The sequence below is a fragment of the Perna viridis genome, chromosome 12 (assembly GCF_037379345.1).
Source record: "Perna viridis isolate PV_CMFRI_1.1 ecotype Kerala chromosome 12, ASM3737934v1, whole genome shotgun sequence".
Taxonomy (NCBI): Eukaryota; Metazoa; Mollusca; class Bivalvia; order Mytilida; family Mytilidae; genus Perna; species Perna viridis.
Window position 1 is genome coordinate 22490337 of NC_142456.1, and position 23453 is coordinate 22513789.

At 30.7% G+C, this 23453-nt stretch overlaps 2 protein-coding genes and 1 long non-coding RNA gene across 4 annotated transcripts; 1 reads left to right on the forward strand and 2 right to left on the reverse strand.

Moving 5' to 3' along the window:
* Nucleotides 1–241: 241 nt before the first annotated feature.
* On the reverse strand, nt 242–11244 carry LOC148601713 (type-1 angiotensin II receptor-associated protein-like). Of its 2 annotated transcripts, XR_015917392.1 has the most exons (8): nt 11126–11244; nt 8655–8689; nt 7536–7650; nt 5890–5989; nt 5387–5420; nt 4624–4736; nt 1663–3300; nt 242–1618 (listed from the first exon to the last, which is right to left on the reverse strand). XR_015917392.1 is itself a non-coding variant. In XM_088556948.1 (7 exons), the coding sequence occupies exons 1-7, from the start codon at nt 11150–11152 to the stop codon at nt 3182–3184; spliced, it is 543 nt and encodes a 180-aa protein (XP_088413074.1). In that variant the 5' UTR covers nt 11153–11244; the 3' UTR covers nt 242–3181. The 2 variants fall into 2 exon arrangements, 1 of the variants encoding a protein (XP_088413074.1); XM_088556948.1 differs by having other exon boundaries at nt 242–3300.
* A 213-nt stretch (nt 11245–11457) lies between these two features.
* Nucleotides 11458–23234, forward strand: LOC148601714 (uncharacterized). The gene is made up of 5 exons (XM_088556947.1): nt 11458–12213; nt 12960–13574; nt 18265–18311; nt 19609–19755; nt 20282–23234. The coding sequence occupies exons 1-5, from the start codon at nt 11700–11702 to the stop codon at nt 20366–20368; spliced, it is 1410 nt and encodes a 469-aa protein (XP_088413073.1). The 5' UTR covers nt 11458–11699; the 3' UTR covers nt 20369–23234.
* On the reverse strand, nt 13738–20453 carry LOC148601715 (uncharacterized). Its single transcript, XR_015917393.1, has 3 exons — nt 20385–20453; nt 17667–17684; nt 13738–14911 (listed from the first exon to the last, which is right to left on the reverse strand). It is a non-coding gene; the product is annotated as an uncharacterized LOC148601715 (long non-coding RNA).
* Nucleotides 23235–23453: the final 219 nt, after the last annotated feature.

Sequence of the window (23453 nt, forward strand, 5' to 3'; positions counted from 1 at the left end):
GAAGAGAGGTGGGTCTGTTTTTTCCATAAAAATCGACCAATTTACTCTTTAATCAGTATTTTGATGATACATGTATAAACAGAAAATAAGCCTGAATATTGAAAAAAAAAACATGAGCATTTTAAAAATTATTCTGCTTTTTGACCAGGCCCCAACAAACATAACTTGAAAAACGTAGTGTGGTAATCCGACTTATTGCCTTTTAAAGTAAAAGTCAAATGACTCCTCAAGATCTAAAAAATGCATCTTTAATATGCTTTATTTGTCAAAAATAATAAGCTCTATGCATACTCAAATTTTGAAAAAAAAAATCCAAACTTACAGTTTAAAACATACAATGGATTACATATAATGGATTAGATAACAAAGTTTAATTATTTCAAGTTTTATTTTGATAATGTACTTCTATAATAAACAATTAGAAAGTCATTATACCAAAAAAAGATAACATATAAATAAAGCATACATGTGAAGTTCTCTGCCTATTTGTAAAGTAGTAAAAAAGGAATGTCAACATCATAAATATTAAGGAATGTATAAATAATCACTAATTCTTATAATCTCATCAGCTATGAATACAACCCAGTCCACATAAACAAATTAAAATACCTTTATATACACATCACCCTTTCACTACATACATTGATATGGTGCAGAGAATACCCCTAAAATATACATGGAAGCATTGTACCAGAATAAAAAGAATGTATTTCTTCCATCTTATGGCCAAAAACTGTGGAATTACAATAAATGTCAATGAGTAATTTGCATAAAATATATGTCGTATTACTCTGGGTTGATTTACCACATGCGATTAACAGTAATCACTCCAAACATTCTGTTATATAGTAATTAATTCATAAGTTCATAAGAACCTGTGTACAAAAAGTTGGAAGTTTAATTATTCATTGACCATCAGAACTTTACTGGACTACTTTTACCCTGCATGTTGCAATTAGCTACTTTACCCATGACAGACACAGTGGCATACACCTGTCTGTCATAGAAAAACAATGAAAACAGAAGACACTGAATCCTATATAAATCAGCAATTTGTCTCTGGATGATAGAGAAATTTCTTTAAAGGTCATTTTCAGAAATATATATTGAAGTGGCAGATCCAGGGGGTAAAGGATGCAGGGAGTTGGCACCGCTCCTTTTAAGTAGAAAATTTGACATTTTCATGTGTAAAAATTGACAAAAAATTTTAAATGTTCTAGCACCCCCTTTTTTTCTTAGGAACCTTTTCAAAGTGTCTAGATCCGCTCCTGTGTTGAGTATTTTTTTATATTTTTCAAGTTAACATGCCATTACCAAACATTCAATATGAATGATATTATTTTCAGCTTTTTACAACTTCAATAAAAACTTTTAGTAAAAAATCTTACATTTCTATTTGACTTGATAATGACACCTCTTCTACATCAAACAAAATCGACACACGTTAAAACCTCAAACTTTACAAAGAATTACACACAGGAAACTGTATCAATCAAGATTATATCATGTACCCTTAGCAGTAAACCACCCATATATTGTTTAAACTTACAAGAAGAAATATAAGTAAAGGTATTTTTAAAAACAGAACAGGATTATCATTCCTAGATGTTAAGTAGCACTCCAGCTAAGAATCACGCAAAATGTGATTTATGGGTAAAAAGCCTACATATTTTTATTTTTGATATTTTGTTTGAATTACCATAGTAAACAGAAATTATCATTCAGTTTTTCATATAACCCGTGTTCTTATGAGATAAAAATTATATAAAAAGCACTGTAGATTTCAAAATTAAGGGAGATAACTCTGTAAATGACAATCAAATACAATAGAATCTATTGGAATCTCGAAGTTGATTATCTCCTAAGAGCAGGCAGATCTGAATGAATAATTACACATTTCATAGCATACACCCATAAAACAATATGTAGCCTTATTAGGGGTGTATCACATTTTTTTTCAGATTTTGTATGATTCTTACAAAGACAGCTACTTAAGTCATTCGATATTATAGACAGTTTAAAAAATGAATCATATACCAGAATATCTAATATAAATGATGTCACAACCAATTTTCTATGATAGAATTACACATACATAAAATTAACTCATTTAAGTGCTTTACAAATTAAAAAAAACATAAATTATTTAAAAAAAAAAGAAATAAATAGAAAGGATATTTTGCAAGGGAAAGGTTGTACATGGCTTGAATTCTATAGGCACACCACAGACAATGGTGAATTGAGAAATTCCAAAAGAGGTACTGACTAGCCTTAAAGGTGGCACTGCAGTGATTTCTGTTTTTTTTTTTTTATATAATCAACCAAAACTACCTAGCATAATCAAGCTGGGCCCTTCTCATCAAAACTATTTTAACTGAAATTGCTATAATTAAGAGATTTTTTTGTTAGTTACAGTTAAAATACACATTGAGTTCACACACACTCATTGATGGTTTTGTAAAGATTGTAGAAGTCTTAAAAACATCTGTTCAATACTAAATATAAAATTGTGTTTTACAGTTTTTTCTGTAAATAAAGATGGAAAATAAATCTTCAGCAGTATTGTTTTAAAATCATACAAAAATACATCCTCCTTTCCTTCCCATAGTAATTGGCAAGTTTTATAAGAATTCTACACTTCACTGAAAAAATTGAAATCAATGCCACAACATATATATCAACAAAATGGTGCACTCTATAACAAACATTATCATATATACTGCAGTAGTTGAAAAAACATCACACATGCAGTGTTCTAAGGTTCCACTTTCCTGTTACCCAGGGCAAGTGTAATTTGATGTGTGCAAATTGTTTACAATGTCCCTTTGGTAAGTATAAATCTTCAATTTCTGAATGCATTTATCAAGTTTGAAAAGCAGACTTTACTTGTGGGAAAGAATCACAAAAATTTGTAAGTGTAAAATCAGTTGTCAAAATACTTTGATCTTGTATGAAATCCTAACTTACGATAAATTTCACAATTACGATTTTTTGTAAAAAGGACAGCAGAACTTTTACAGATACATGTGTAAGTACATAAAAGCAGGACATTTACATATAATTAAGTCCATAAATATCAATTATCAATATATGACAAAATAATATCATAGTGATGAAAAACTATCCCAATGATTATATTGCACATTTACAGTAAAGCTAAGTAAAAGAAGTCAAATGAAAACTATGGAGAGACATGGGGGTCATCTATTCCTTTAGGAGACGATGCTGTTTCTACAGGTACGTAGTTATTAGATGGAACTGACTGGTCTATGTTCTCATATTTGCTATCATGTGTGTTACCTGTAAATACAGAAAATATTACTACTGCGAAAGTATTATTGTTCATTGAGAACTCATTTTCATAGACTTCATGGGGTTTGGTAAACCACAAAATTTGGTCCCCAACAAAAAGGAAATTTTCCTTTTATTTTTCTATTATTTTCAAATTAACTTCCTGAAACCACAAAAATTTGTACCCATGAATAAAAGTACTTCCACAGTAAATCACACAGCATTATGTACAGGTTACATATAGATTTTATAACGAGTGGAGTTGTATATTGTTTGACATTGTCAACATTCCAAATCGGAAACAGATCAAAAATCCAAGCACATGTTTACATTAATTCAATATTCACAGAAGAACCCAAGTTTCCAATTTATGTTTAAGTTTGGACCCTTTGGATCTCAATGTGGACAAATTTAAAACAAACTAACGAAAAATTAAAAAAAAACAAAATTCAACATTTTCAAGAAGCCGCAGAGTTCATATTCTTATGAAATCGATCAAACTTGAATTTAAGACTAACATAAAAACAGGATTTAAACCAACTGGACGATTAAGCAAACCAAAGATCCCAAAAAAATTCAAGCTTTCCAAACCCAATTCAAATTGATCATGAAATAAGCAATTTCTCCAAGGAAAAAGACAATGCTTGATCTTTGCCCTTAATAGTTACAACTATTCTGGTAATCCTTAAAATCAACACAAATCTGCCTTTTGTGGTATGAAACTTTTTCTCCAATGTTTTACAGATCCATATTCCAATATTAAAGTGATTGTCCCAGAACATGGAAATCATTGTCTTTGATCCCTTATTCCAATACAGTTTGAAAAGAGCCATACAACTATATATAATAAGCTTCATTTACAAAGCTTTCAAAATAAAGTCATCTAAATTTCATACACATGGCATTTACCCATAGAAAAAGTACTTTCATATTCTGTATAATACTTTGAAAGTCAACATTTTCTTAGCTTTTTTCTTTTCATACACTATTATTTTTGTGAAAAACAACAGAATTGTGAATTAAGACAATGAAATAGATGTACATTCATACTATCATCTTACTTTCTAGAAGTACCAATAATATTAAGGAGGTAGACCTAGGGTAAAGAACATAACTCATAAAATCAGTGATATGTAAATATTCAATTTTACCAGAGCCTATCAAGCTTTCATTTGACACAGAATGAATTCAGTCCAAGTTACTTTGATACTTACATGACATTTATGTAAAATGCTGAATACAAACGTTCCAATGATTTGTAAGAGTTGACTGTTGTGTCCCTTACCTTAGGTCTACCTCCTTAAATAGTTCCTTGTTATCAACCATACTCACCCATTCCAGGAATATTAAATGGCAGATCAAAAGCATTGCCCATCCTATCTTGCCAGATTCTATACAGTAATATTCCAGTAATTGGCTTAATCAAAAGGTTTACAATACACATACTTTACAAATGTTAAGGATTCAATTCTTATATATTGTAAAAGTACTTTAATTCATGGATACCAATTTTCATGGATTAGGCAAGAAACACAAATTGGTGGATTATGAATTTTTGGTTTTGAGATTTTCAGAATAAACATCAATGTAAATTTCCTTTTCATTGAGAACCAAATTTATTGCTTTATCCTATCCACGAAAACCACAAAAATTGGTACCCCACGAACAATAGTACTTTCACAGTACCTGTATATCACTGACTTGGTATGTTATTTCATGCTATTTAAACAATTGCCAATACTCATGTGGTTTTTGAGTAATTTAACAAACACCTGCCCAAAGTCAGGAATTTCTATTATTGTTTTGTTGCTGTAGTATATAGGGGCAAATACTTGGTAACTGTGTGTTATGTTGTTTTAAAGGCTATGAAAAGTCATCCATTACCCTTGGGTGAGATAAACCATATATATATATATATATATATTTTTATCTTTCATTTTGAGCAGAGTGTACTTGTAAAAACCTTAAGGATACCCAAGACAAAACCATATATATATATATATATATATATATATATATATATATATATATATATATATATATATTTTTATCTTTCATTTTGAGCAGAGTGTACTTGTAAAAACCTTAAGGATACCCAAGACAAAATCTGTAAAGGTTCTTGTCACTAGCTGAAAAAACAAAAACAAAATGCCTTCAAATTTCCTCATCACATTCATATGATATAATCTTAAACTGTATTTCAAAAAGAAACTTTTTCTTATTTTTTACAATATATTTCCTTATTTCTGATTTTTCATTAAAAACCTACTGAATTAATAAACCAACAGGTATAATTATAATTGTTCAACCCTTCTTAGTTCTTACACTACCTGCAAAACAAATTTTTAAAGTCAATTTACAAATTATTTGGTTTTTTTTTTTCATTCAATTGAAACATTATACTTAAAAAAAAATAAATAGTTGTAATAACAAACATGAATAGCATGTCCTCACATTTTTACCCAATGTAATCATGATGTAATAGATTACATCTGAAAATCAGCACCAACCCTATTCAATGAAAACAGTCAAATCTTTAATTCTTAATAAACAGAATGAGACAGTTTGAATTATTCCCCTTTGATTACTTGTCCATACCTGGAGTTGCCAAATTTTCAAAACGCTGGTGTCCTCTTGGTTCATATATACCCAGGAATACTATGTCTTGTATTATAGTACAACAGTGCAGTAGGAAGAACTGTAATAGAAAAAAACTAACTAAAGAAGAAAATAAAAAACTTCACAAAACCTGGAAAAACTGTGAGGAACGTTCACCAACTTTATACTCCCGACGCTTCCATTTTATAAAATAAATTTTTTGACCTCCAAATTAATTTGAAACAAAATTTAAAATCAATGTAGGAGGTGCACAATGGGAATATGTATTAAAGATTCTGTGAAAGTTTCATTAAATTCCATTCAGTGATGTAGGTGGAGTAACAGATAAAAGATGAGTACACCTCTGAATAGTGGAAGGAAGGAAGGACACAGTCACACCTATATAACTGTATACATTCTACTCAAAGTAGGGGGATAATAATGTTTGGTTTTTGTAGTGAAAATTATTGCATTGCATTAGCAGTTAAAATGCTATTTTATGGTGTCAAGATATACCAGTAGACATTTGCAGACGTAAATATCTTAACTAGAAATTGTTAAACATATCACCAAAAATTTAAAGCAAACCACACATGATACTCTATTAAACATTCATATCTCTATGAAATCATTTCTAAAGACAATCCTTTAAAGGATTTCTACAAAATTTATGAGATACGTGCTCATTCCCTTACAGCACCACCCATTTCAATGCCAAAATCCAGTGCACTAACCATGATACAACAAGACATCCACAAAAATAGATGATGAGTTAACAAAGTCAGAATCAATGGCTGTACTGCAAATGATGCAGGGAAATGTGATGCACAGTGCTAGATGGAATTTTCTGCTGTAAATTAGCAATTTAGGACATTTACAAAAGGTCTATAACCTACTGTATACATTATACAGGTAAAAGCAATTGAACAGTCAGTTTAAAATCAACAAAATATCAATTTCATATTGTAGAGGATTTGACAGACAGCTCTAACAGGTCATTTTCAAATCATCTTCTTATGTCAAATCAATAAGCTTGAAGACCAGGACAGACAACTTTCAACTTCATTGTGTTAAAAAAAATTTAGGGTCAGTAGGGTAACTGGAACAACACATATTTTGTTTGGCCTAATTGTGTGCATTAATTATTGTAGATTTGTCCTTATAATAAAAAAAAATTGATTATGTTTTGCATAATTCTAAGGTGGAGTGATACTTAAGTAGCAGTCTTTATAAAAATCAGACAGGAGAGGAGATGATTCATGCATGTCAAAAACCCACCAAATTCAGTTTCATTTCTTGTTCAGAATCAGTTACTGATCACATCACCAGTCTTAGTTTTTCATTTGGTTGTTGCGCTTTTGAGATAAAACTTATATAGATTGTACATGAAATTGGCACTTTGCAAGAATTATCGTTCTTGATTTGGTTTCATTTGGTTGATTTTAATGGTAGATAATTTTACGATTTTCTAAAAAGTGCAAATCTGAATGAAGAAAAGATTGTTGTTTTGAGAAAGTACAGCATGTATAGACTGAAAAAGCATCATTTATTTGGTGGTTTTTTTTAACACCATGAATCATTTTACCATTGGCAATGTCTGAATTTTATATGGACTAGTACTTAAGTATGATGCAGCCATAACTTACCATATAGACAGCTTCAACTGATTCATGTTGTACTATGGCAAAAACACCCAACATCAACACAAATAGGTTCATATAAACATATGACACTGGCAGGAAACCATCACTCATTGATGCCCTGAAATATTTTACACTAATACATTATAATTTCTAAAAAGAAAAGGTTTAATATACCTCACATATGACAATTCAAGCATTATAATCTATTGAGGAAAAACTAGTTATCATTGACTATTGTTAAACCAATTAACAAAGGCAGTATGATGTATTCAATATGTTTCAGCTGCTTGAACAGGCTTTGAGTTGACATATTTCATTACGGTGGGATTGTTGTTTCTTTGACATCTTCACCATATCCAATCTCCTTATATTACTATCTGATCAAAAAAGCACATCAGTATCAGCATCCTGGGAATGGAAGCCTGAGGATCCTTGGATAGTATGCAAATGCTCTATTAATTGAGGTGAATCCAAAGCTTTTGATAAACAATGTGCAAATGTATATTTTAAGTTATAAGCTCCCAGGTGACTGTCAATAGTTACATGTATTTAAACAGTCAGTAGATTCTGTTAGAGGGTGAGGCATGAGCCCAACCCTTCCGACAGATCTACTTTTAAATAATCATAAACAGTCATGGTAGTTGATAACAATTTTGTATGATTTTGCTTATCTAAATAGTGTGGAAATAAATTAATCTTCGTGTTGAACTATATTCCTTCGAATTTGTTGGAAATCATTCAGTGGTTATTAGGTGTTATCTATTTTTGTCTTAACATCCAGATCAAATGTACACACAAGCAGTTGTTGTGATTGCACTATCTTTATTACAACATTCAGGTCAAATTGTTTGAAAGTACAACTTCGTGCACATCTTTTTATTGATAGTGATATATTAGTCACAACGTCATTCTCATTGTGATTAGTTGCATACTGTTCATTCAAATATTTTCATCAATGGCAGATGGATTTTCTATGTATCGTCCTCTTTGCATATTGCTGCTTCAGTTTTTTGGACGAATAGTTTTACCCGATCACGAGGGGTCAACATAATGCAAAATCATACAATTAAATTTATTTAAATCACTTTGTTTCATACATTCTTTAATTTTAATTTATCATACCATACTGTAAGGATGAAATGAACTATCACTGCACCCTACAAAAAGAATGTAAAACAAATTTAATCACCATCTTTTAAATAATATATATTATGTAATTGAATAATTATATAGGACACATGTCTCTTGTTAACATCTAATCTAGATCAGTTTGAAATTAATATGGCTATATTGTAATGTAAGATTACTTCTCAAATCTACTCACCATCATGTGAAAGTATTATCACCATACTCTTAGTAAATTTTTAAGTGGTTATGAAATAAAGATGTATGCCATTATTTCAAGTTCATTACATAATACTTTATCAAATGATAAATCACTATAATATTACGGCTTTTCCTGCATACAATGTACAGTATGTTAAAAAATAGTGATAAGGAGCAAGCTCTTCACAGATCATTGTTTTTTTGGGTTTTTTTTTTTAACAAATATTCAAATTTTCTAGCTTGGAACTTCATGTATAGAAAGAGGCAGTGATTGTGTGTGCCTTTTCAAAATTACCCTAAACCTCAGTTGGAAAAAAGATGTATTACCAGGTAGTCTTTAATTTGGGAAATTAAGAATGACAGTAATAACCTAGCTTGAACTAGAAGTTATAATCATTGTATTATAGAAGATAACAAGAAAAATTATCGTCATAAACAATCATTCAGAGATTTTTAACAGCAACACTTTATATATGCTCATGCAAGGAGCTACATGTAATGGAAAAAAGAAAACAAAGGATCTGATATACTATGAGTCCAGAAGACCTGAAAACAATTTTGTGCAGTTGAATTTATTCCAACTCCACCAATTTAATGACTTCACAACCAAACATGTGAAATGTCAGGCAGAGATTTGTCCAGAACAAGCAGCTTCAAGACAAACTGGTGGTATGAATCTATGTTTCTACAGGGTAGGAAACTCACTCAAATTCTAGCCAGTCCTAAATACAATTTTTCAATATATCTACTATATGGCTATAGTCAAACTTCAATCGCTCGAACTCGGATGGCTCGAACACCCAGGATTTCTCTAACACAATTCAAAGTACCAAAATTTTCTCTTATATAATCAATATAAATAACCATGGACTTCTCGAACACTCGAACTGACTAGTCGACCCATGAGGTAATAAATCTTAGAGAACAACCCTCACTAACTCGAATTCGTCAGCCATTTTGTCAGCTTGGGTAATAAAAGGTGTGAATAACTGAACCCCTATCATTAATCAGTGTCATTTTAGTTAATTGCAGGTAATACTTAAGTCATCACTAATTAGGTAGTTTTGTTCTTAACACAGTACTGATTGAAGTTTGAAAATGTTCCGAAGACGGTATGATGAAAGCATGAAAGAAAATTGGACGAAAATAAATTATTGACCAAGGAACTTGAACTCTTAATGTTTTTAAAACAAAAAACAGCATTTTTAATGTCCACAAATCAACATAATCTTCTGAAAGAGAATGAAAAGGAACCACGAACTAACAAAACTTCGTAGGAAGTAAGCAATTTCTAATGATAAAGTCGACCTCGGATCGGCAACAAAAAAAATCCGGAAATATATGAACTTCAATTTCTCAAACTCCCGATAACTCAAACACATTTCAATGGAGTTTGAGCTACCAAGGTTTGACTGTATAAATTTTTGCTACAATTAGCCAGTCCTGCCAAAAAATAGCCAGTCTAGGGCTGGCGGGCAGGCTATAATTGCTAACTCTGGTTTCTACAGGATTGTTTCTGGTTAATATTACAAAATAAAGTTTAACGGAACTACAATTTGATTTTTATGGGGAAGGGGGTATAGGATGAAATGTTTTTGTTTATATTTTTTTTTATTTTGGCGCTCTGCCCAAGAAATAAAGACTAGATTTAAAATTTCATCCTAGCCCCTCCTAAAAATGAAACAATTGGACACTAAGTCTAAACAGCAAATTTTTTTTTATGCATGAAAATGATAAAATCATACTGTTCAGGTTATTTACCATGTAACAGCATGTAGTTATAAAAAGATGGGAATAACTTAAAAGTGAATATTCTGATAACTATGCAACATATTGTGGAACCCTGAGGTTGCAAACTTGTGGCATGACTTTCATCAAAGTTTTCCATTTTTAATGCTTTCAAAACTTGAAATTCCCAACCACATAATCGAAAGAAAATAAGATTACAAGTTACACGGACAAGTCACAAACTGACAAAGCCAGTAGGCAGTATGGCATTGTTTAAAAATATAGACGGTCATGTCCATATAATTATGCTGTCTTGGGATACTTTTTTTATTTCGCTTGGTCGCCTAAATAAATCCTCCAGCAAATTCAATGATTATCTGGAATATCATGACCCAATATGTCGTCAGAGACCGACTCAAGTATAGTCATGAGAAAGATCATCTGACAGGCCGAATCGTCAGAATGGTTTTGTGTCAAGCATCGTGAAAGGACAGCACATTAATATTGCATTAAGTAACGAAATTTCAGTTATTCGAAACCTTTAAAGATATGCTAGATGGATTCATTTCTTTAAAAAAGAGTCTTCAGCTGTCACACTGCAACATCAGCAGCCTGTCACGAGACCGTGAAGAAAAGTCTAGAAAGTATCCGAAATGTCGGATCATAATCTCCATGAGAAGTTTCTTTTTTACATAAATGTTGTAGAAATTATTTATGATTGAAATATTGACAAAAAAAGCTAGTTATGGATATATTAGTATCACAAAGAATCATTTTAATCGCTTTTATTTGATTTAAAGTAGGAAAATAACGGAAACGACTAATTACCAAAAACCATTCGGATTTTATTGTCTTTTCGGTTATAATCTCAATCGCGTCTGTTGCTATGGCGGTTATGAAGCGAAATGACCATCCACTGATTTACTGAAGATTGAAATGAAACAAAAATAGAGTACTGAAGGAGCATTGCAAGTGCTGCAAATCACAATGTATAAAGTATAAATTGAAGATACAAGTTTACATACTAAAATCCAAATTAAAACCGTATTTTAGATGCATTTTACCTTTGGCTATGGTTGATCTTTGACTTACATGTAATTTACTTAGCCTAGCATGTCAGCTGATCTGTCACCAGCCCCGGCACTTGTGAAGCTAAGTCATGTAAAAACTAACTCGATGGGAACATTTGATCATTCTGAAGGAAACAATAGGTCTTATAATTTACCAGTGAAGCAATATCAAGCTAACTATAATGCACCAACTCTTGGAGATATTCTTCGAGGTGCTGATACAGTAACCAGCATCACTATTAACCCATCTTTACTACACAAGTTATCAGACTCAGGAATACAAGTCAGTGATTCTCCTGGGACCACAGCTCTCAATTTACAGAGAGAATCACCTTTAGGTGTGCAAGTATCACCAACATCGTACAACACCCTGTTAAGCTCAACAGGGAATGAAAGACCTCAAAATAACAAATCTGCAAGCAGCACTTCTGTCAAAAGTAAAGCATCTATAATTGATGAAACTGAATCAATATCCGAGACAATGAAACTTAAAGGGAACAAGTATCAAATAAAGGACAGCAGCATCAAAGATAAGAACAATAATGGAAATAGAAAAGGTACATCTAATTTTATAGTAGACAATAGCAGATCTATCGAAGATAAAGGTATGAGCAATGCCCTTTTGTTGATTTTGTTTCATATCTTCACTGAAGCTTTATCAAATTCATACATTCATATGCGTATGCTTAATAATTGACATTAAAATACATGTATTTCAGACAGCAAAAGCCTCTATCATTTGGTACATAGTACAAATATATTACATGTATATATACATGTAGATCATACATGTACTTCAAGAAGTAGGGAAAGTGAATATTATTAACTAAATCATGGGCCAGTGAAGGCAAAGAATATCAGACACAATGATAATTGTTGGTTAGATACATAATACATTGTAATACAGGAAAATACATTGGCCTCTGTATGTCTTGTTTTGTTTTCACCTTTATGTTTGTGTTACTTGAATATATACTATATGGGGGCAACTCTTTCACTGTACCTGTGTATAATGATGTTTTGGAGTCCGCTGCAGCCTGCCCAGTGGTATGAGGTTTCCTCGTTCATTAAAGACCAATGGGTGGCCTTGGGCTGACATTTTCATCCCATAGGGGTTGTTGTCTCTTTGACATATTCACCATACAAATGTACCTATTCTCATTATACTATACACTGTATCTTTAGTATTACGTGCTTGTTGTATAGTTGTATCTTTTGATTATTTTTACACCATTTGAAACTTAAAAATGTTTGTTTATATACATTTGTGTTGTGTAATTTATTATTTATATTTGGATTTCAGGGAGGAGAAGTAGATCAAGGAAAAGATGCAGGTCAGCAATGGGAAGAAACAAAGGAGGTCAAAATGTAGTGGATAGACTCTATCAGGTTCCACAAAGTAGTGGATCAAAAACCTCCTCCACTAAGAGTGACTTTGAGCCAAAGTTAAAAGCACAAAATATAAACAGAGGTCTAATACAAGCTAATGGACAAGGCTTTGGTGCTATGCAGATATCTTTATGCAAACCAATAACAATCCTTAATAACAGACCTGAAAAAAGAGAAATAAAATCAGAACTACCAAGGCGCACTTGTGAAAGGGTTGGCACTGCCATGACATCAAAATCTTCAAATCAATCAAAAAGCAATGAAGTAATTAAAGATGGTGTAGTATTACCACAAATGACAAATAGTTCTCTGGTTAACTCTGTTGCTCAAGTGGAAGTTAGAAAAACTAATAATTTTTTCTCACCTTTGACTCAGAAGTTACCAGTACATGGCTCAACAAGTAGGAACCATAATCATTATGACACTTCAAATAAAGTGACAAAAATTTATCTCTCAGACAAACACTCAGGGACAGTGAAAGATTGTGGATTTGATATACCATGTGCACCTCCTGCAACACCTACTCCAGGTATGGTTACATGAAATACTGTTTTTATTAGTGAAGTATTTTTTCTATGAATTTGAGTAAAAAAGACATCTTTGAATGTCTAAAATCTTTGAGCAATGATATGCATGTAAAATTACATGTAGATTACTTAGTAACCACATCATATCAGTTTTACAGGGTTTGATGAAAAATTTTAATGAAACCTGCCCCAAAACTCTTTTCGTACCATACCAATTAATATTCTCCATATTTGAAAAAGAACTATACTAGTTCACAAATGTGTACATATAGTGTAACTCAACAGTCTTGAGTTACATGTTCATGTATAGCACAATGAATATTTCAGGGGTTTATCTGGGTATTTTGGGAAAAAAGACTGGCATAATTTGGGGATTTTTTTATTGGTGTACCTGACGTACACAAAATGTAAATAAATAAAAGGCTTGACATTCTATTTTAATTTGATAATTAATTGAAAAGAGTGAAAAACCAAAATATGATGACGAGTGGTGAAGAACGCTTAGATTTAACGAGTGTGCAGAACTTGTACTTAAATATTAATGCGTTCTTGGCACAAGTGATCATATTTTAGTTATTTACGTATCCAATTGATTGTCCCATTTATTATATGTATTTTCTCCATTACTCATTGCCATTTTCAACATTAATTTAAAATTTTGTGAAAGGTGGATTGATATTCATGTTGTGACATTTTAGCGGGAGAAAGTGTGAGAGTGAAATTACCGAATTATTTCACAATGTGAATTATCTAAAAAATTTTACACTGGGAACATTTGATAAATTACTGCTATCTATATGATAAATATTTATAATTTTATTTTTCTATACTTTCTGCCCCTTAATTTCTCAACTAAGTGTTCTAGTGTTATATTTGATAGCTCTTATATTCTCATGAGAGATTCTAGGTTTACTTGGCCAAGTTTAGCCCTTATTGGTGCACATATTATGTTCATTGAGCTAAAGCTCCTTTCAACAGCTGCTGTTGACACAGGGATTACATTCATCAAGTTCAACAAGATGAACATTCTTGGAAAACAAGTTTTCAGAACATTACAGTGTTTTCTAGGATTTTTCAGAAATTGAGGTTTCCTTGGGAAAAATCCATATAAAATCAACTTTCCCACAGTCAATGACTGCTTTCCTAACAAAACAAATCCTTACAGCATATGAAGTTTTCAACTTGCCATGGGAAATTGTAACTAAGTACCTAACTTTCCCTGACCCAAATTTCACTTGCCCTGGGTAACGGGAAATAGGAATCCTAGAACACTGCATTATCATTAAAAAGTTATTTCACCAGTTCTGCATGTATGGGAGTTCTTATCCTGCCAGGGTGCCTGTAAAATATAAAAATAAATCTATAATATATTATTCAATGATTTAAAAAAATATTATGCAACACATTAGGTCATAAGACTTTATAATGTTTCAATAAAATCTGAGAAACATGGGGAAAGAATAAATGTGAAATTTTGTCATGATTAAAAATGTTGATTAACATGCTAGTCAAAAGTAATAAGTTAGTATCTTAATAGAAAATTTCCTGTTTTTTTTTGTATTTTTGTTTTTTTTTTGTTTTTTTGTTCACCAATTATTATTTAATTTGGCCTTAATAACAAATCATGATGACAGAAAGTACTGCTGATATACATGTACATGTATATAGTCCACCATTTGGCTTTATCTTTACAGATGGTGCAAAATTTGAAAGATTCAATATACTAGTTTTTTTTTTTATTTTTATATTATTATTATATTTTAAATATAATTAAATACACTTAATTATAAAGTAATCAAAATGTTTTAAAGAACCAGTTTATTGTACATATTTTGCTTTACATGGCTAAAACTCAAGGTTCAATGTAGGATCATTAGCATGCTGTAGACACATTATTTGAAAGCTAACAGAAGTGAAATTTCAGGGTTTGAAATCAGCTTTACATGTAGCTAGGGACACTTTTAGGCAATCATAATACTTAAAGGGAATCTAAGTATATATATAAGGCTCCCATAACACTCCAAAAGTTTTTCTGAATATTCCCTGGAAAAACCCCACCTCTTTCAAGCATGTCAGAAGCCCCATCCCCTTTTTTTAAATATATCAGTGTTCTAAGAATCAAATTTATCCTTGCACATTTTTTGCCTTCAAACCACAATATTTAAGCAGAAATGTCTTATAACTTGACAGGTTTTCCAAATGAAAATAATTTAAATGAAGGGTGTCATGGACAGTTCTGAACTCATCTAGATTAAGCAATAAAACCTTTGTTTGAAAGAGATAATCAGATTTCTTCTGTATTTAAGTACCAGTCCATATAAAAATATAAACACTGTCAATGGTTAAGTGATTCATGGTGTAGAAAAACCCAGAAAAAAACGATGCTTTTACAATCTACATTATGCTTTATTTTTACGTAACGATAAATATTTCTATATTCAGATCTGCATTTTGAAGACAATCATACATTTACATGCATCTCCCACTAAAATCAACCAAATCAAACAAACTCTAGAATAACACATTTGTAACTCTTGCAAAGTGATAATTTTATCATTTTTATTTCAAAAGCACATGCACCAAAAAAATGAAAAAAAAATAAGACTGATTATATGACCAGTAATTGTTTCTTAACAAAAAATAATACTGAATACAATGGGTTTTTGACATGCATGAATCACCTCCTGTCTGATTTTTATAAAGACTGCTACTTAAATATACCAGTAATCTCCCTCTTATTCCTAAGTATAGAAATCAATTGTATGTAATGAATGCTTCAATAGACTTCATTACCTGTAAAACTTCAGGTGTAAAATATTTACATTTTCTTCAAGTTGGTATCTTAAAAGACACGCAAACCCTTAAAACTCTTAAAAATATTTTGGATGTAATCAACTGCTTAGTTCAATGTTCAATTTTCCGTCATACAAATGTTAATGCCCTAGTGATGGGATACTGATCAATATTAAAATGTAGAAGGTTATTTTCCTGCACTTTGAAGAATTATAAAGGATTAACTATCATAGGACTATACTTGTTATCAATATGGCAAGATATGGGGTGAAACTACCATCTATATTTTTCGAAACAAAACAGAGGAAAAAGAAAGGTAAATTGTCTTTTCAATTTTTCTGTATTTTTGGCCAGGTTGCACTTATGCAAATTGGCTTATATAGAATTTTGAATGTCAGGCGGGTGGGCTTGTGTAAAAAATATTTTCGTAACATTTTTCTCAGCAATTATAAATCAAAGCCACTAGATATTTGATACAAAACTTCTGTATGGTGTCCCATATTGTGGGATGCGATTTCAGGTCTGTCAAATTTCTAATACATGTTTACCAACTTTATGGCAACTGGGCCATTTCTGTCCTTGACTCTTTTTTCATCACTTGTCTTATGTAGATAGACAACTTTCTTAAAAAATGCAGTTCTATTGAAAAATTTTGGTGAATCCGATACAATTATTAACTTAACTTTTTCAGAGATTTTATGTAGACTGTATAGATCGTTTATAATTATACACTGTGCTTAGTGTTAAACATTGAAATCAACATATCAAGTAACATTGAGTGCTAGGACAAAAGTCAAAATTTCGTGGATCATTCTCTTAAGAAGCAAAGCTTGTGTTCTCCATGTGCAATGTACTGTCTAAATGATCCATTTGATCTCTAGCCATATTTCTAATCAAGTAAGGACTTTGTTGTATTGGTATGGTTGATGTCGACCAACTGGAATATGAGGGACTTCCTTTCTTAGAAGTCTTACTATGCACCTGTATCAAAAGTTCAAGCAGTCACTTCCATATATGACATTTCAAGTAGAACAATTTTGAGGCCTCCTATACTTAAAGAGGTGTCTCTGACACTTGATCCATCACAATAAGATGTCCTTTAAAACATACAAGTTTAATTTTTGTACCTTGAATATGGAATAAATATGGATGTGGTGTGCCATATTTATGGGTTATGTATAAATGAACTGTGCTACTTTTACCAATTTTGGAATTGGAAATAGTTGAAATTCCTCTTATGCCCTTTGATATACATGTACCTATATGATAGGTTTTTTTTCATAAACTTATGTGAAAATTACCTGCAGAATCTTTACACACTAAAAATAGATTTAAAAACAGAGTTAAATGTCATTTTAGAATTCATCAATATGCTAAATTATTTAGTACTGATAATACATGTAATACATATTTTTTAATGTGCTTCTACTGCAGAAGTCGGAGAATGAGTATAGATTATTTAAGAAATAATTCAGACTCCATTTTATCATTGTTTTACCACAGATATTTATGTCCAAGGGATAGCATGGGATAAAATAATGTTATCAATGATATAATAGCCAGTCTGTGGTAAATAATGATAAAATTAAGTGTCCATCAATTACTTCAGTTCTAACAGTACTAATTTTTTTTATGCTTACGAACAATGCACAAAATGGTGTCCATTGTGGAGTGAAATTCTACTGCATCAGACATTGGTAAATTTGAATAAAACTTATGAAATATGACCGTCATCTATGGCTACTATTTTGGTCAGATGTTTATCATTGATTACCACAGCTTTGGTCAAATGACCTTTAAATCAAGAATTGTTATATTACAGTTAAAAAAATTTATTTTTTCATTGAGTGAAGTTTTCTCATCACTCATCATATTTCCGTTTTTTTCTGTGTTTTCCAGAACAACTGAAGAAAGTAGAGTATATACCTAGTCTGAATGACATAAGAGTAAGTATTTGGGATGCAATAAACATTTTTTTTTGGTGGGGGTGTGGTTATAAAAATACCAATTGTATTCCCAATAAATAAAAAAAAAGTTTTTTTATTTATAAACTCATGTCCATGTAGAGGGGATTCTTAAAGTTTAAAAGCATTTTTTTTTTAATTTCTCAATTCATACCCTTTACAATATTTTTACCCTGCCACAAGAAGTGATGAGGTTATATATGTGATACCTTCCAAAAAGTTGGGTGTCCATCTTTCTCTCTGTCCATTCCCCAAATGGTTTTCCATACAGATCAAATACTTATTTTAGTTTGATTGGATAAAGTTACGGACTAAAATGGTTCCCCACCCCCCTTTCCCACCCAAAAAAAATAAATATTTGTTGAAATAAGTTATCTTTCTTTGAATATTTTGGAGTTTGATCTGCTGTCTGTAACTGAGCAAGTGTCAATTGATATTAAATACAACACAGCACGGCATGGTATCATTTTATGTCCAGTTAAAATTATATTTAACCATTTGAATTAAAATAGGCATATTTGAATGTTTGGAAAATGTTTTTTTTTTTTTTACAGAAAATGCTTATTTTCGAGAACTTCCATCATTTTGAATTTTAAAAAAATGTGTGTATTGTTATTGCAGCAAGCTATACTAGTGAATTATTATCAACAGTTGCTTAATTTTACTGTAAAAGAAACTTTTTACCACACAAAGTAGAATATTTACTTCATCATTTTCATCCAAATTGGTATTCTTTAACTTCATTATCTAAAAAAATTGACACATTTTCTAAATCTAAGTTATTGTTTGGTAAAAGATATGAAAACTTTTTAAGCTGTTGATGATTCTACAATCAATGCTAAAATGTCTGCAATTGCCACATTTTATTTATCAGATAAATTATGATTATGATTTGTATCAAATTTTATTGTTTAATATACATATTTAGAGTCATTTTAAAAAAAAGTTATCTCCCCTTTCCAATGGTGATTCCCATAGGAAATTTGAAATATTTACTTTTGGAGTCTCACACGATGGATTAAGTGGACTTTTTTCTCTGTGTGTTTTGATCATAATGCTATAGCTGAGAACTAAAATATCTTCTGTTTCAATTTGTTTAGATTAAGGACAAAATTTTGCTAGATTGCTAGACTGATACATGTATTTTCTTCTAAATATATGATCTATACAGATTTCATGAGTTTAACAAACCTATCAAAAATTATGTTTCCTGTTATATATATTAACTTACTAACTTGCTTCCTGCAAGAAGTTTTTTATTCTGTTTTTATTTATAAAGTCTCAGAGAGCTGTCAAATTAAAGCTACAGGTTCTAGAAAAGGAAGCTCAGAAAAAGCAGGAAAAACAACAACTTGAGAGAGAAAGACAAGAGAAACAGAACAGAAAGACAATGGAAAAAGATTTCAAACATCAACAAAGATTAGAGGTAATATGTTTGCCTTACACTTGTGATTCTTGTAAGCAGTTAGCATATATAATATTTTATTTAATCATGGATTATGAAATCAAGACCAAATTACAAGTAGCAGTGATTAAGGGTATTATTCCATTGACATGGGTTTTAAGTACCATTCTGTGTAAGAATCAGGCAATGTGTGGCACATAATTATTATGAAAATGTTTTTTCTCAATTATTATTTTTTTTTTTGCCTAAAAATAATCAATACATCTAGAAAACAACCAAAAAGTTATTTAAATTTATCCTGAAGCTTCTGTGACATAGATATTATTTTACTGCTTATGCTGAGAAAAAGTGCGGAGAAAATTTCCCATTTTTCTATAGTGCATTTGAACTAAATTTTTGACGATATCTTGAAAAGGCAAACTTTACACTTTGATGGTTATTATAGATACTTGGATAGTGATATAAAATCTCTGCATTTGTTTTGTTATTTATGTTTGTTAGTTCTGTTATGTTTTGTTGATGTTGTGTATTATTGATTTACTTTCAGATTTATGCACTGAACAAAGTTATGACTGAATTAGAAAACTCCAGATTCAAAGAATTCTGTGCTAAAAAGGGAATAAAAACATCTTGATTGAAGTGTTACCTACCTTTGATGATAAACCAACCTCCACAAGGGCTTTCATTTGACCTTTACCCCATGTCAGAAATGGATGATGATAGTGCTGAAATGTTTTAACATAAAGTGTTGCTTTTATAAAGTCATGTTTTAATGACTGCTATGAATGTATATGTGTCACTGCGATCAGTATCATTTCATTCACATTGAGCCAATCCAAGAAAAATAGGCTGAAGTTATCAAAATTATCAGATTTAGTTTCAGGAATGGTTTTGTAAATGAATGTGTTTTTTGTTATATACAAACATTTCTAGACCTCAAACATAGATTTTATTTTAGTTTGAAGATCCTGTTGTAGATTATTGTCATTTCAAGACAGCATCATGCTCTTCTAAAATTAAATCATGGTTCTAAAATTAATTGATTTATCAGCTCATAGATTTAAAAGTAAATCATGATTCTAAAATCAATTAATTTATCAGCTCATAGATTTAGGGGTAAATTATGTTTCTAAAATTAATTAATTTATCAGCTCATGGATTTAGGGGTAAATCATGATTCTCATATCCCATTGTCTTTCTATCTGTTGATTCTTCACATTTACAGTTTCAAGATGAAATTCAAAGAACATCTCAACTTAATATCTCCAAATGTTAACACAATGCTTCCGACCATAAAATACAGTTCAATTCTTTTTTACCTGAAATTTGAATGGAGGGATATCAAAATTTTTAAGTAGAAGTCTTTGATTATAAAAATCTGACAAGAGACAGGTGATCCATGCATGTCAAAAACAGAATTTACTTTTATTTCTAATTCAGAAACAGTAATACAGACCACATAAAAGTGACTTTTTCGTTTGCTTATTGCACTTTTGAGATGAAAATTATACATATTGTCACTTTGCAAGAGTTATCTTTCTTGATTTGGTTGATTTTACACCATAGGCAGTACCTGAATTTTATATGGACTGGTACTTAAATACTGTACTACATGTATGATGTGTATGGACGTGTTTTGTCAGCTAAAGTTATTTTGCTTTTTTATAGGGCTATTTGTTATTGAACAGTTAAGTTTAAGTGGGTTTGTTTTCTTTGCTTACTGCAATTTCTATTGTTATTCTTTGTATGAGGTCTTTGTTGTTTACAAATATTTATTTATAATATACCTTATAGCCATTGAAATGTTTACATAATTATCTACATGAAACACAACATGTTAGGTTTGTATGAGTGGCAACTTTGCAATACAAGTATTGTTATTTTATGTATTTAAGGAGGTAGACCTGGGGTAAGGGACATAACTCATGAAATCAGTGATATGTTTGCATCATACTCAATTTCACCAAAGCCTCTAAAGCTTTCATTTGAAGCAGAATAAAATGAATTCAAGTTAAATAGATGCTTACATAAGATTGTTGTAAAATGGTGAATACAAACGTTCCAATGATTTGTGTCCCTTACCCTAGGTCTACCTCCTTAAGTACTGGTATCTGTAAGAATAAGGCAAAATTGAAAAATAAATAATCATGCTCTGAAAAAAAAAACACAAAATTTGACAATGTGGGCACATAGTTTATGGTCCATTGAAGAGGAATTGATAATTCATTTGTCCTAGAAATCAGAGGAAGCAGAACAGCTAGTTCAGAGTAACAATAAAATGATAGGGAAAGTGAGTTATCTCCCTTTGATGAAGAAAATGCAATGCATTTCTTATAATTTATACCTCGAACTACTGACACTTGTCAAAGAATGAAGCTCATTTCTGTATGTCAGATAACATTTTGAATATGATTTCATGTGTGTGTTTTTTTTTTCACCATGATTCCCTCACTACCTGATTCGTACAGAGAGTAGTACTTAATATGATCAAGTACAAAATTTTCTCTGCATTTTGCCAATTTTTTTTAACTTTCGCTGTTTCTTGTCTGTATACTTTTTTATAAATGTTTACGTTTTAAGAACAGGTAGTATGTTTGCAACATATTGCACTTTTTTCTCACTTATTTATGGTATTTTTTAACTCATTAGTTTTGTGTGATTTATTCACATGACTTTGTAACTGGTTCATGTATATCTTTTTACCTGACCTTTTACATTGTCTTAAAAGTATGGCATTTTATACATATAAAGAATCTTGCCATAAGTTCTTGAGTAAATAATTCTCTTATATTTATATTTTTGTGCTACATTTTACATACCTCAGCTCTCATTCTGTTTTCAATATTTTTGTTTTATTTCACGCTATTTTTGATGTTACTCTTTCATTTCATGATTTTTTTGTAGTCTAGATTTCTCTTCCTTAGATTTTTTCAGTTCATTAAATTTTCTTTCTAATAATTAATAAATAATTACTTCTAATGATCCGTGATAGCACTGCTTTTGATTTAAATCTATTTTATGAGATATTTTATATAAGGAGTGAACAAGGTTTTTTTTTTTTAAATTATAAGTGTGGTCTGTAGCCCTGGTCATATATCAATTTATAAAAAGTATATTTTTTCATTTTGAAATTACTTATTGAATCGATGTTTCTAAAATGCACATTGGTATCTCAAACGATTATCATTTTTAAACATTTAAAAAAGCACAATCTTCACAAAGTAAGTTCATGAATCAGCACGCAAAATGTAACAAAGTATGTGAACGAATTGTGTATGTTTGTGAATATTTGTGTCAGTATTTATCAGACAAGAGAAATCACAATCTATTGGATATAGTATGGTTGTGAATATTTGTGTCAGTATTTATCAGACAAGGGAAATCACAATCTATTTATTGTTTTATGTTGTTAATGTTTTAGAAAGTTTATATCTTTACAGTCTGTGATACCTGCATTTAATAAGTATTGTTTTACACAAAATAAACATTTTTAAAGCTGATGGAAAATTTTTTTTTTTTTTTTTTTTACGTATCTGCTGGAAAGAGTAATCAAGGGAACCAAGATTCTAGTCAGACACAACAAACATGAAATAACTAAAATAAATACATACAAAGTAACAAAAGCAAATTAGCAACTTGGACTCCACTAAAAACTGGGAGCATAGACCAGGTGCACTGGTAGGGTAAGCGTCCTCTGCTTTTCTAGAAACACCCACCGA

Bases quoted from the DNA above. Each gene is read 5' to 3' on its own strand.
- LOC148601713 (XM_088556948.1), bottom strand. From the start codon at position 11,152: ATGAATCCATCTAGCATATCTTTAAAG. The intron at 5,421-5,889 runs GTATGGACAAGT...TTGTTTTTTCAG, and splicing joins TGAAAATTTGGCAACTCCAG to CTAGTGACAAGAACCTTTAC. The intron at 4,737-5,386 runs GTATCCTTAAGG...ACATTTGTAAAG, and splicing joins CTTTACAGATTTTGTCTTGG to TATGTGTATTGTAAACCTTT.
- LOC148601714 (XM_088556947.1), top strand. From the start codon at position 11,700: ATGTCAGCTGATCTGTCACCAGCCCCGGCACTTGTGAAGCTAAGTCAT. The intron at 12,214-12,959 runs GTACATCTAATT...TTTGGATTTCAG, and splicing joins CAATAATGGAAATAGAAAAG to GGAGGAGAAGTAGATCAAGG. The intron at 19,756-20,281 runs GTAATATGTTTG...ATTTACTTTCAG, and splicing joins AACATCAACAAAGATTAGAG to ATTTATGCACTGAACAAAGT.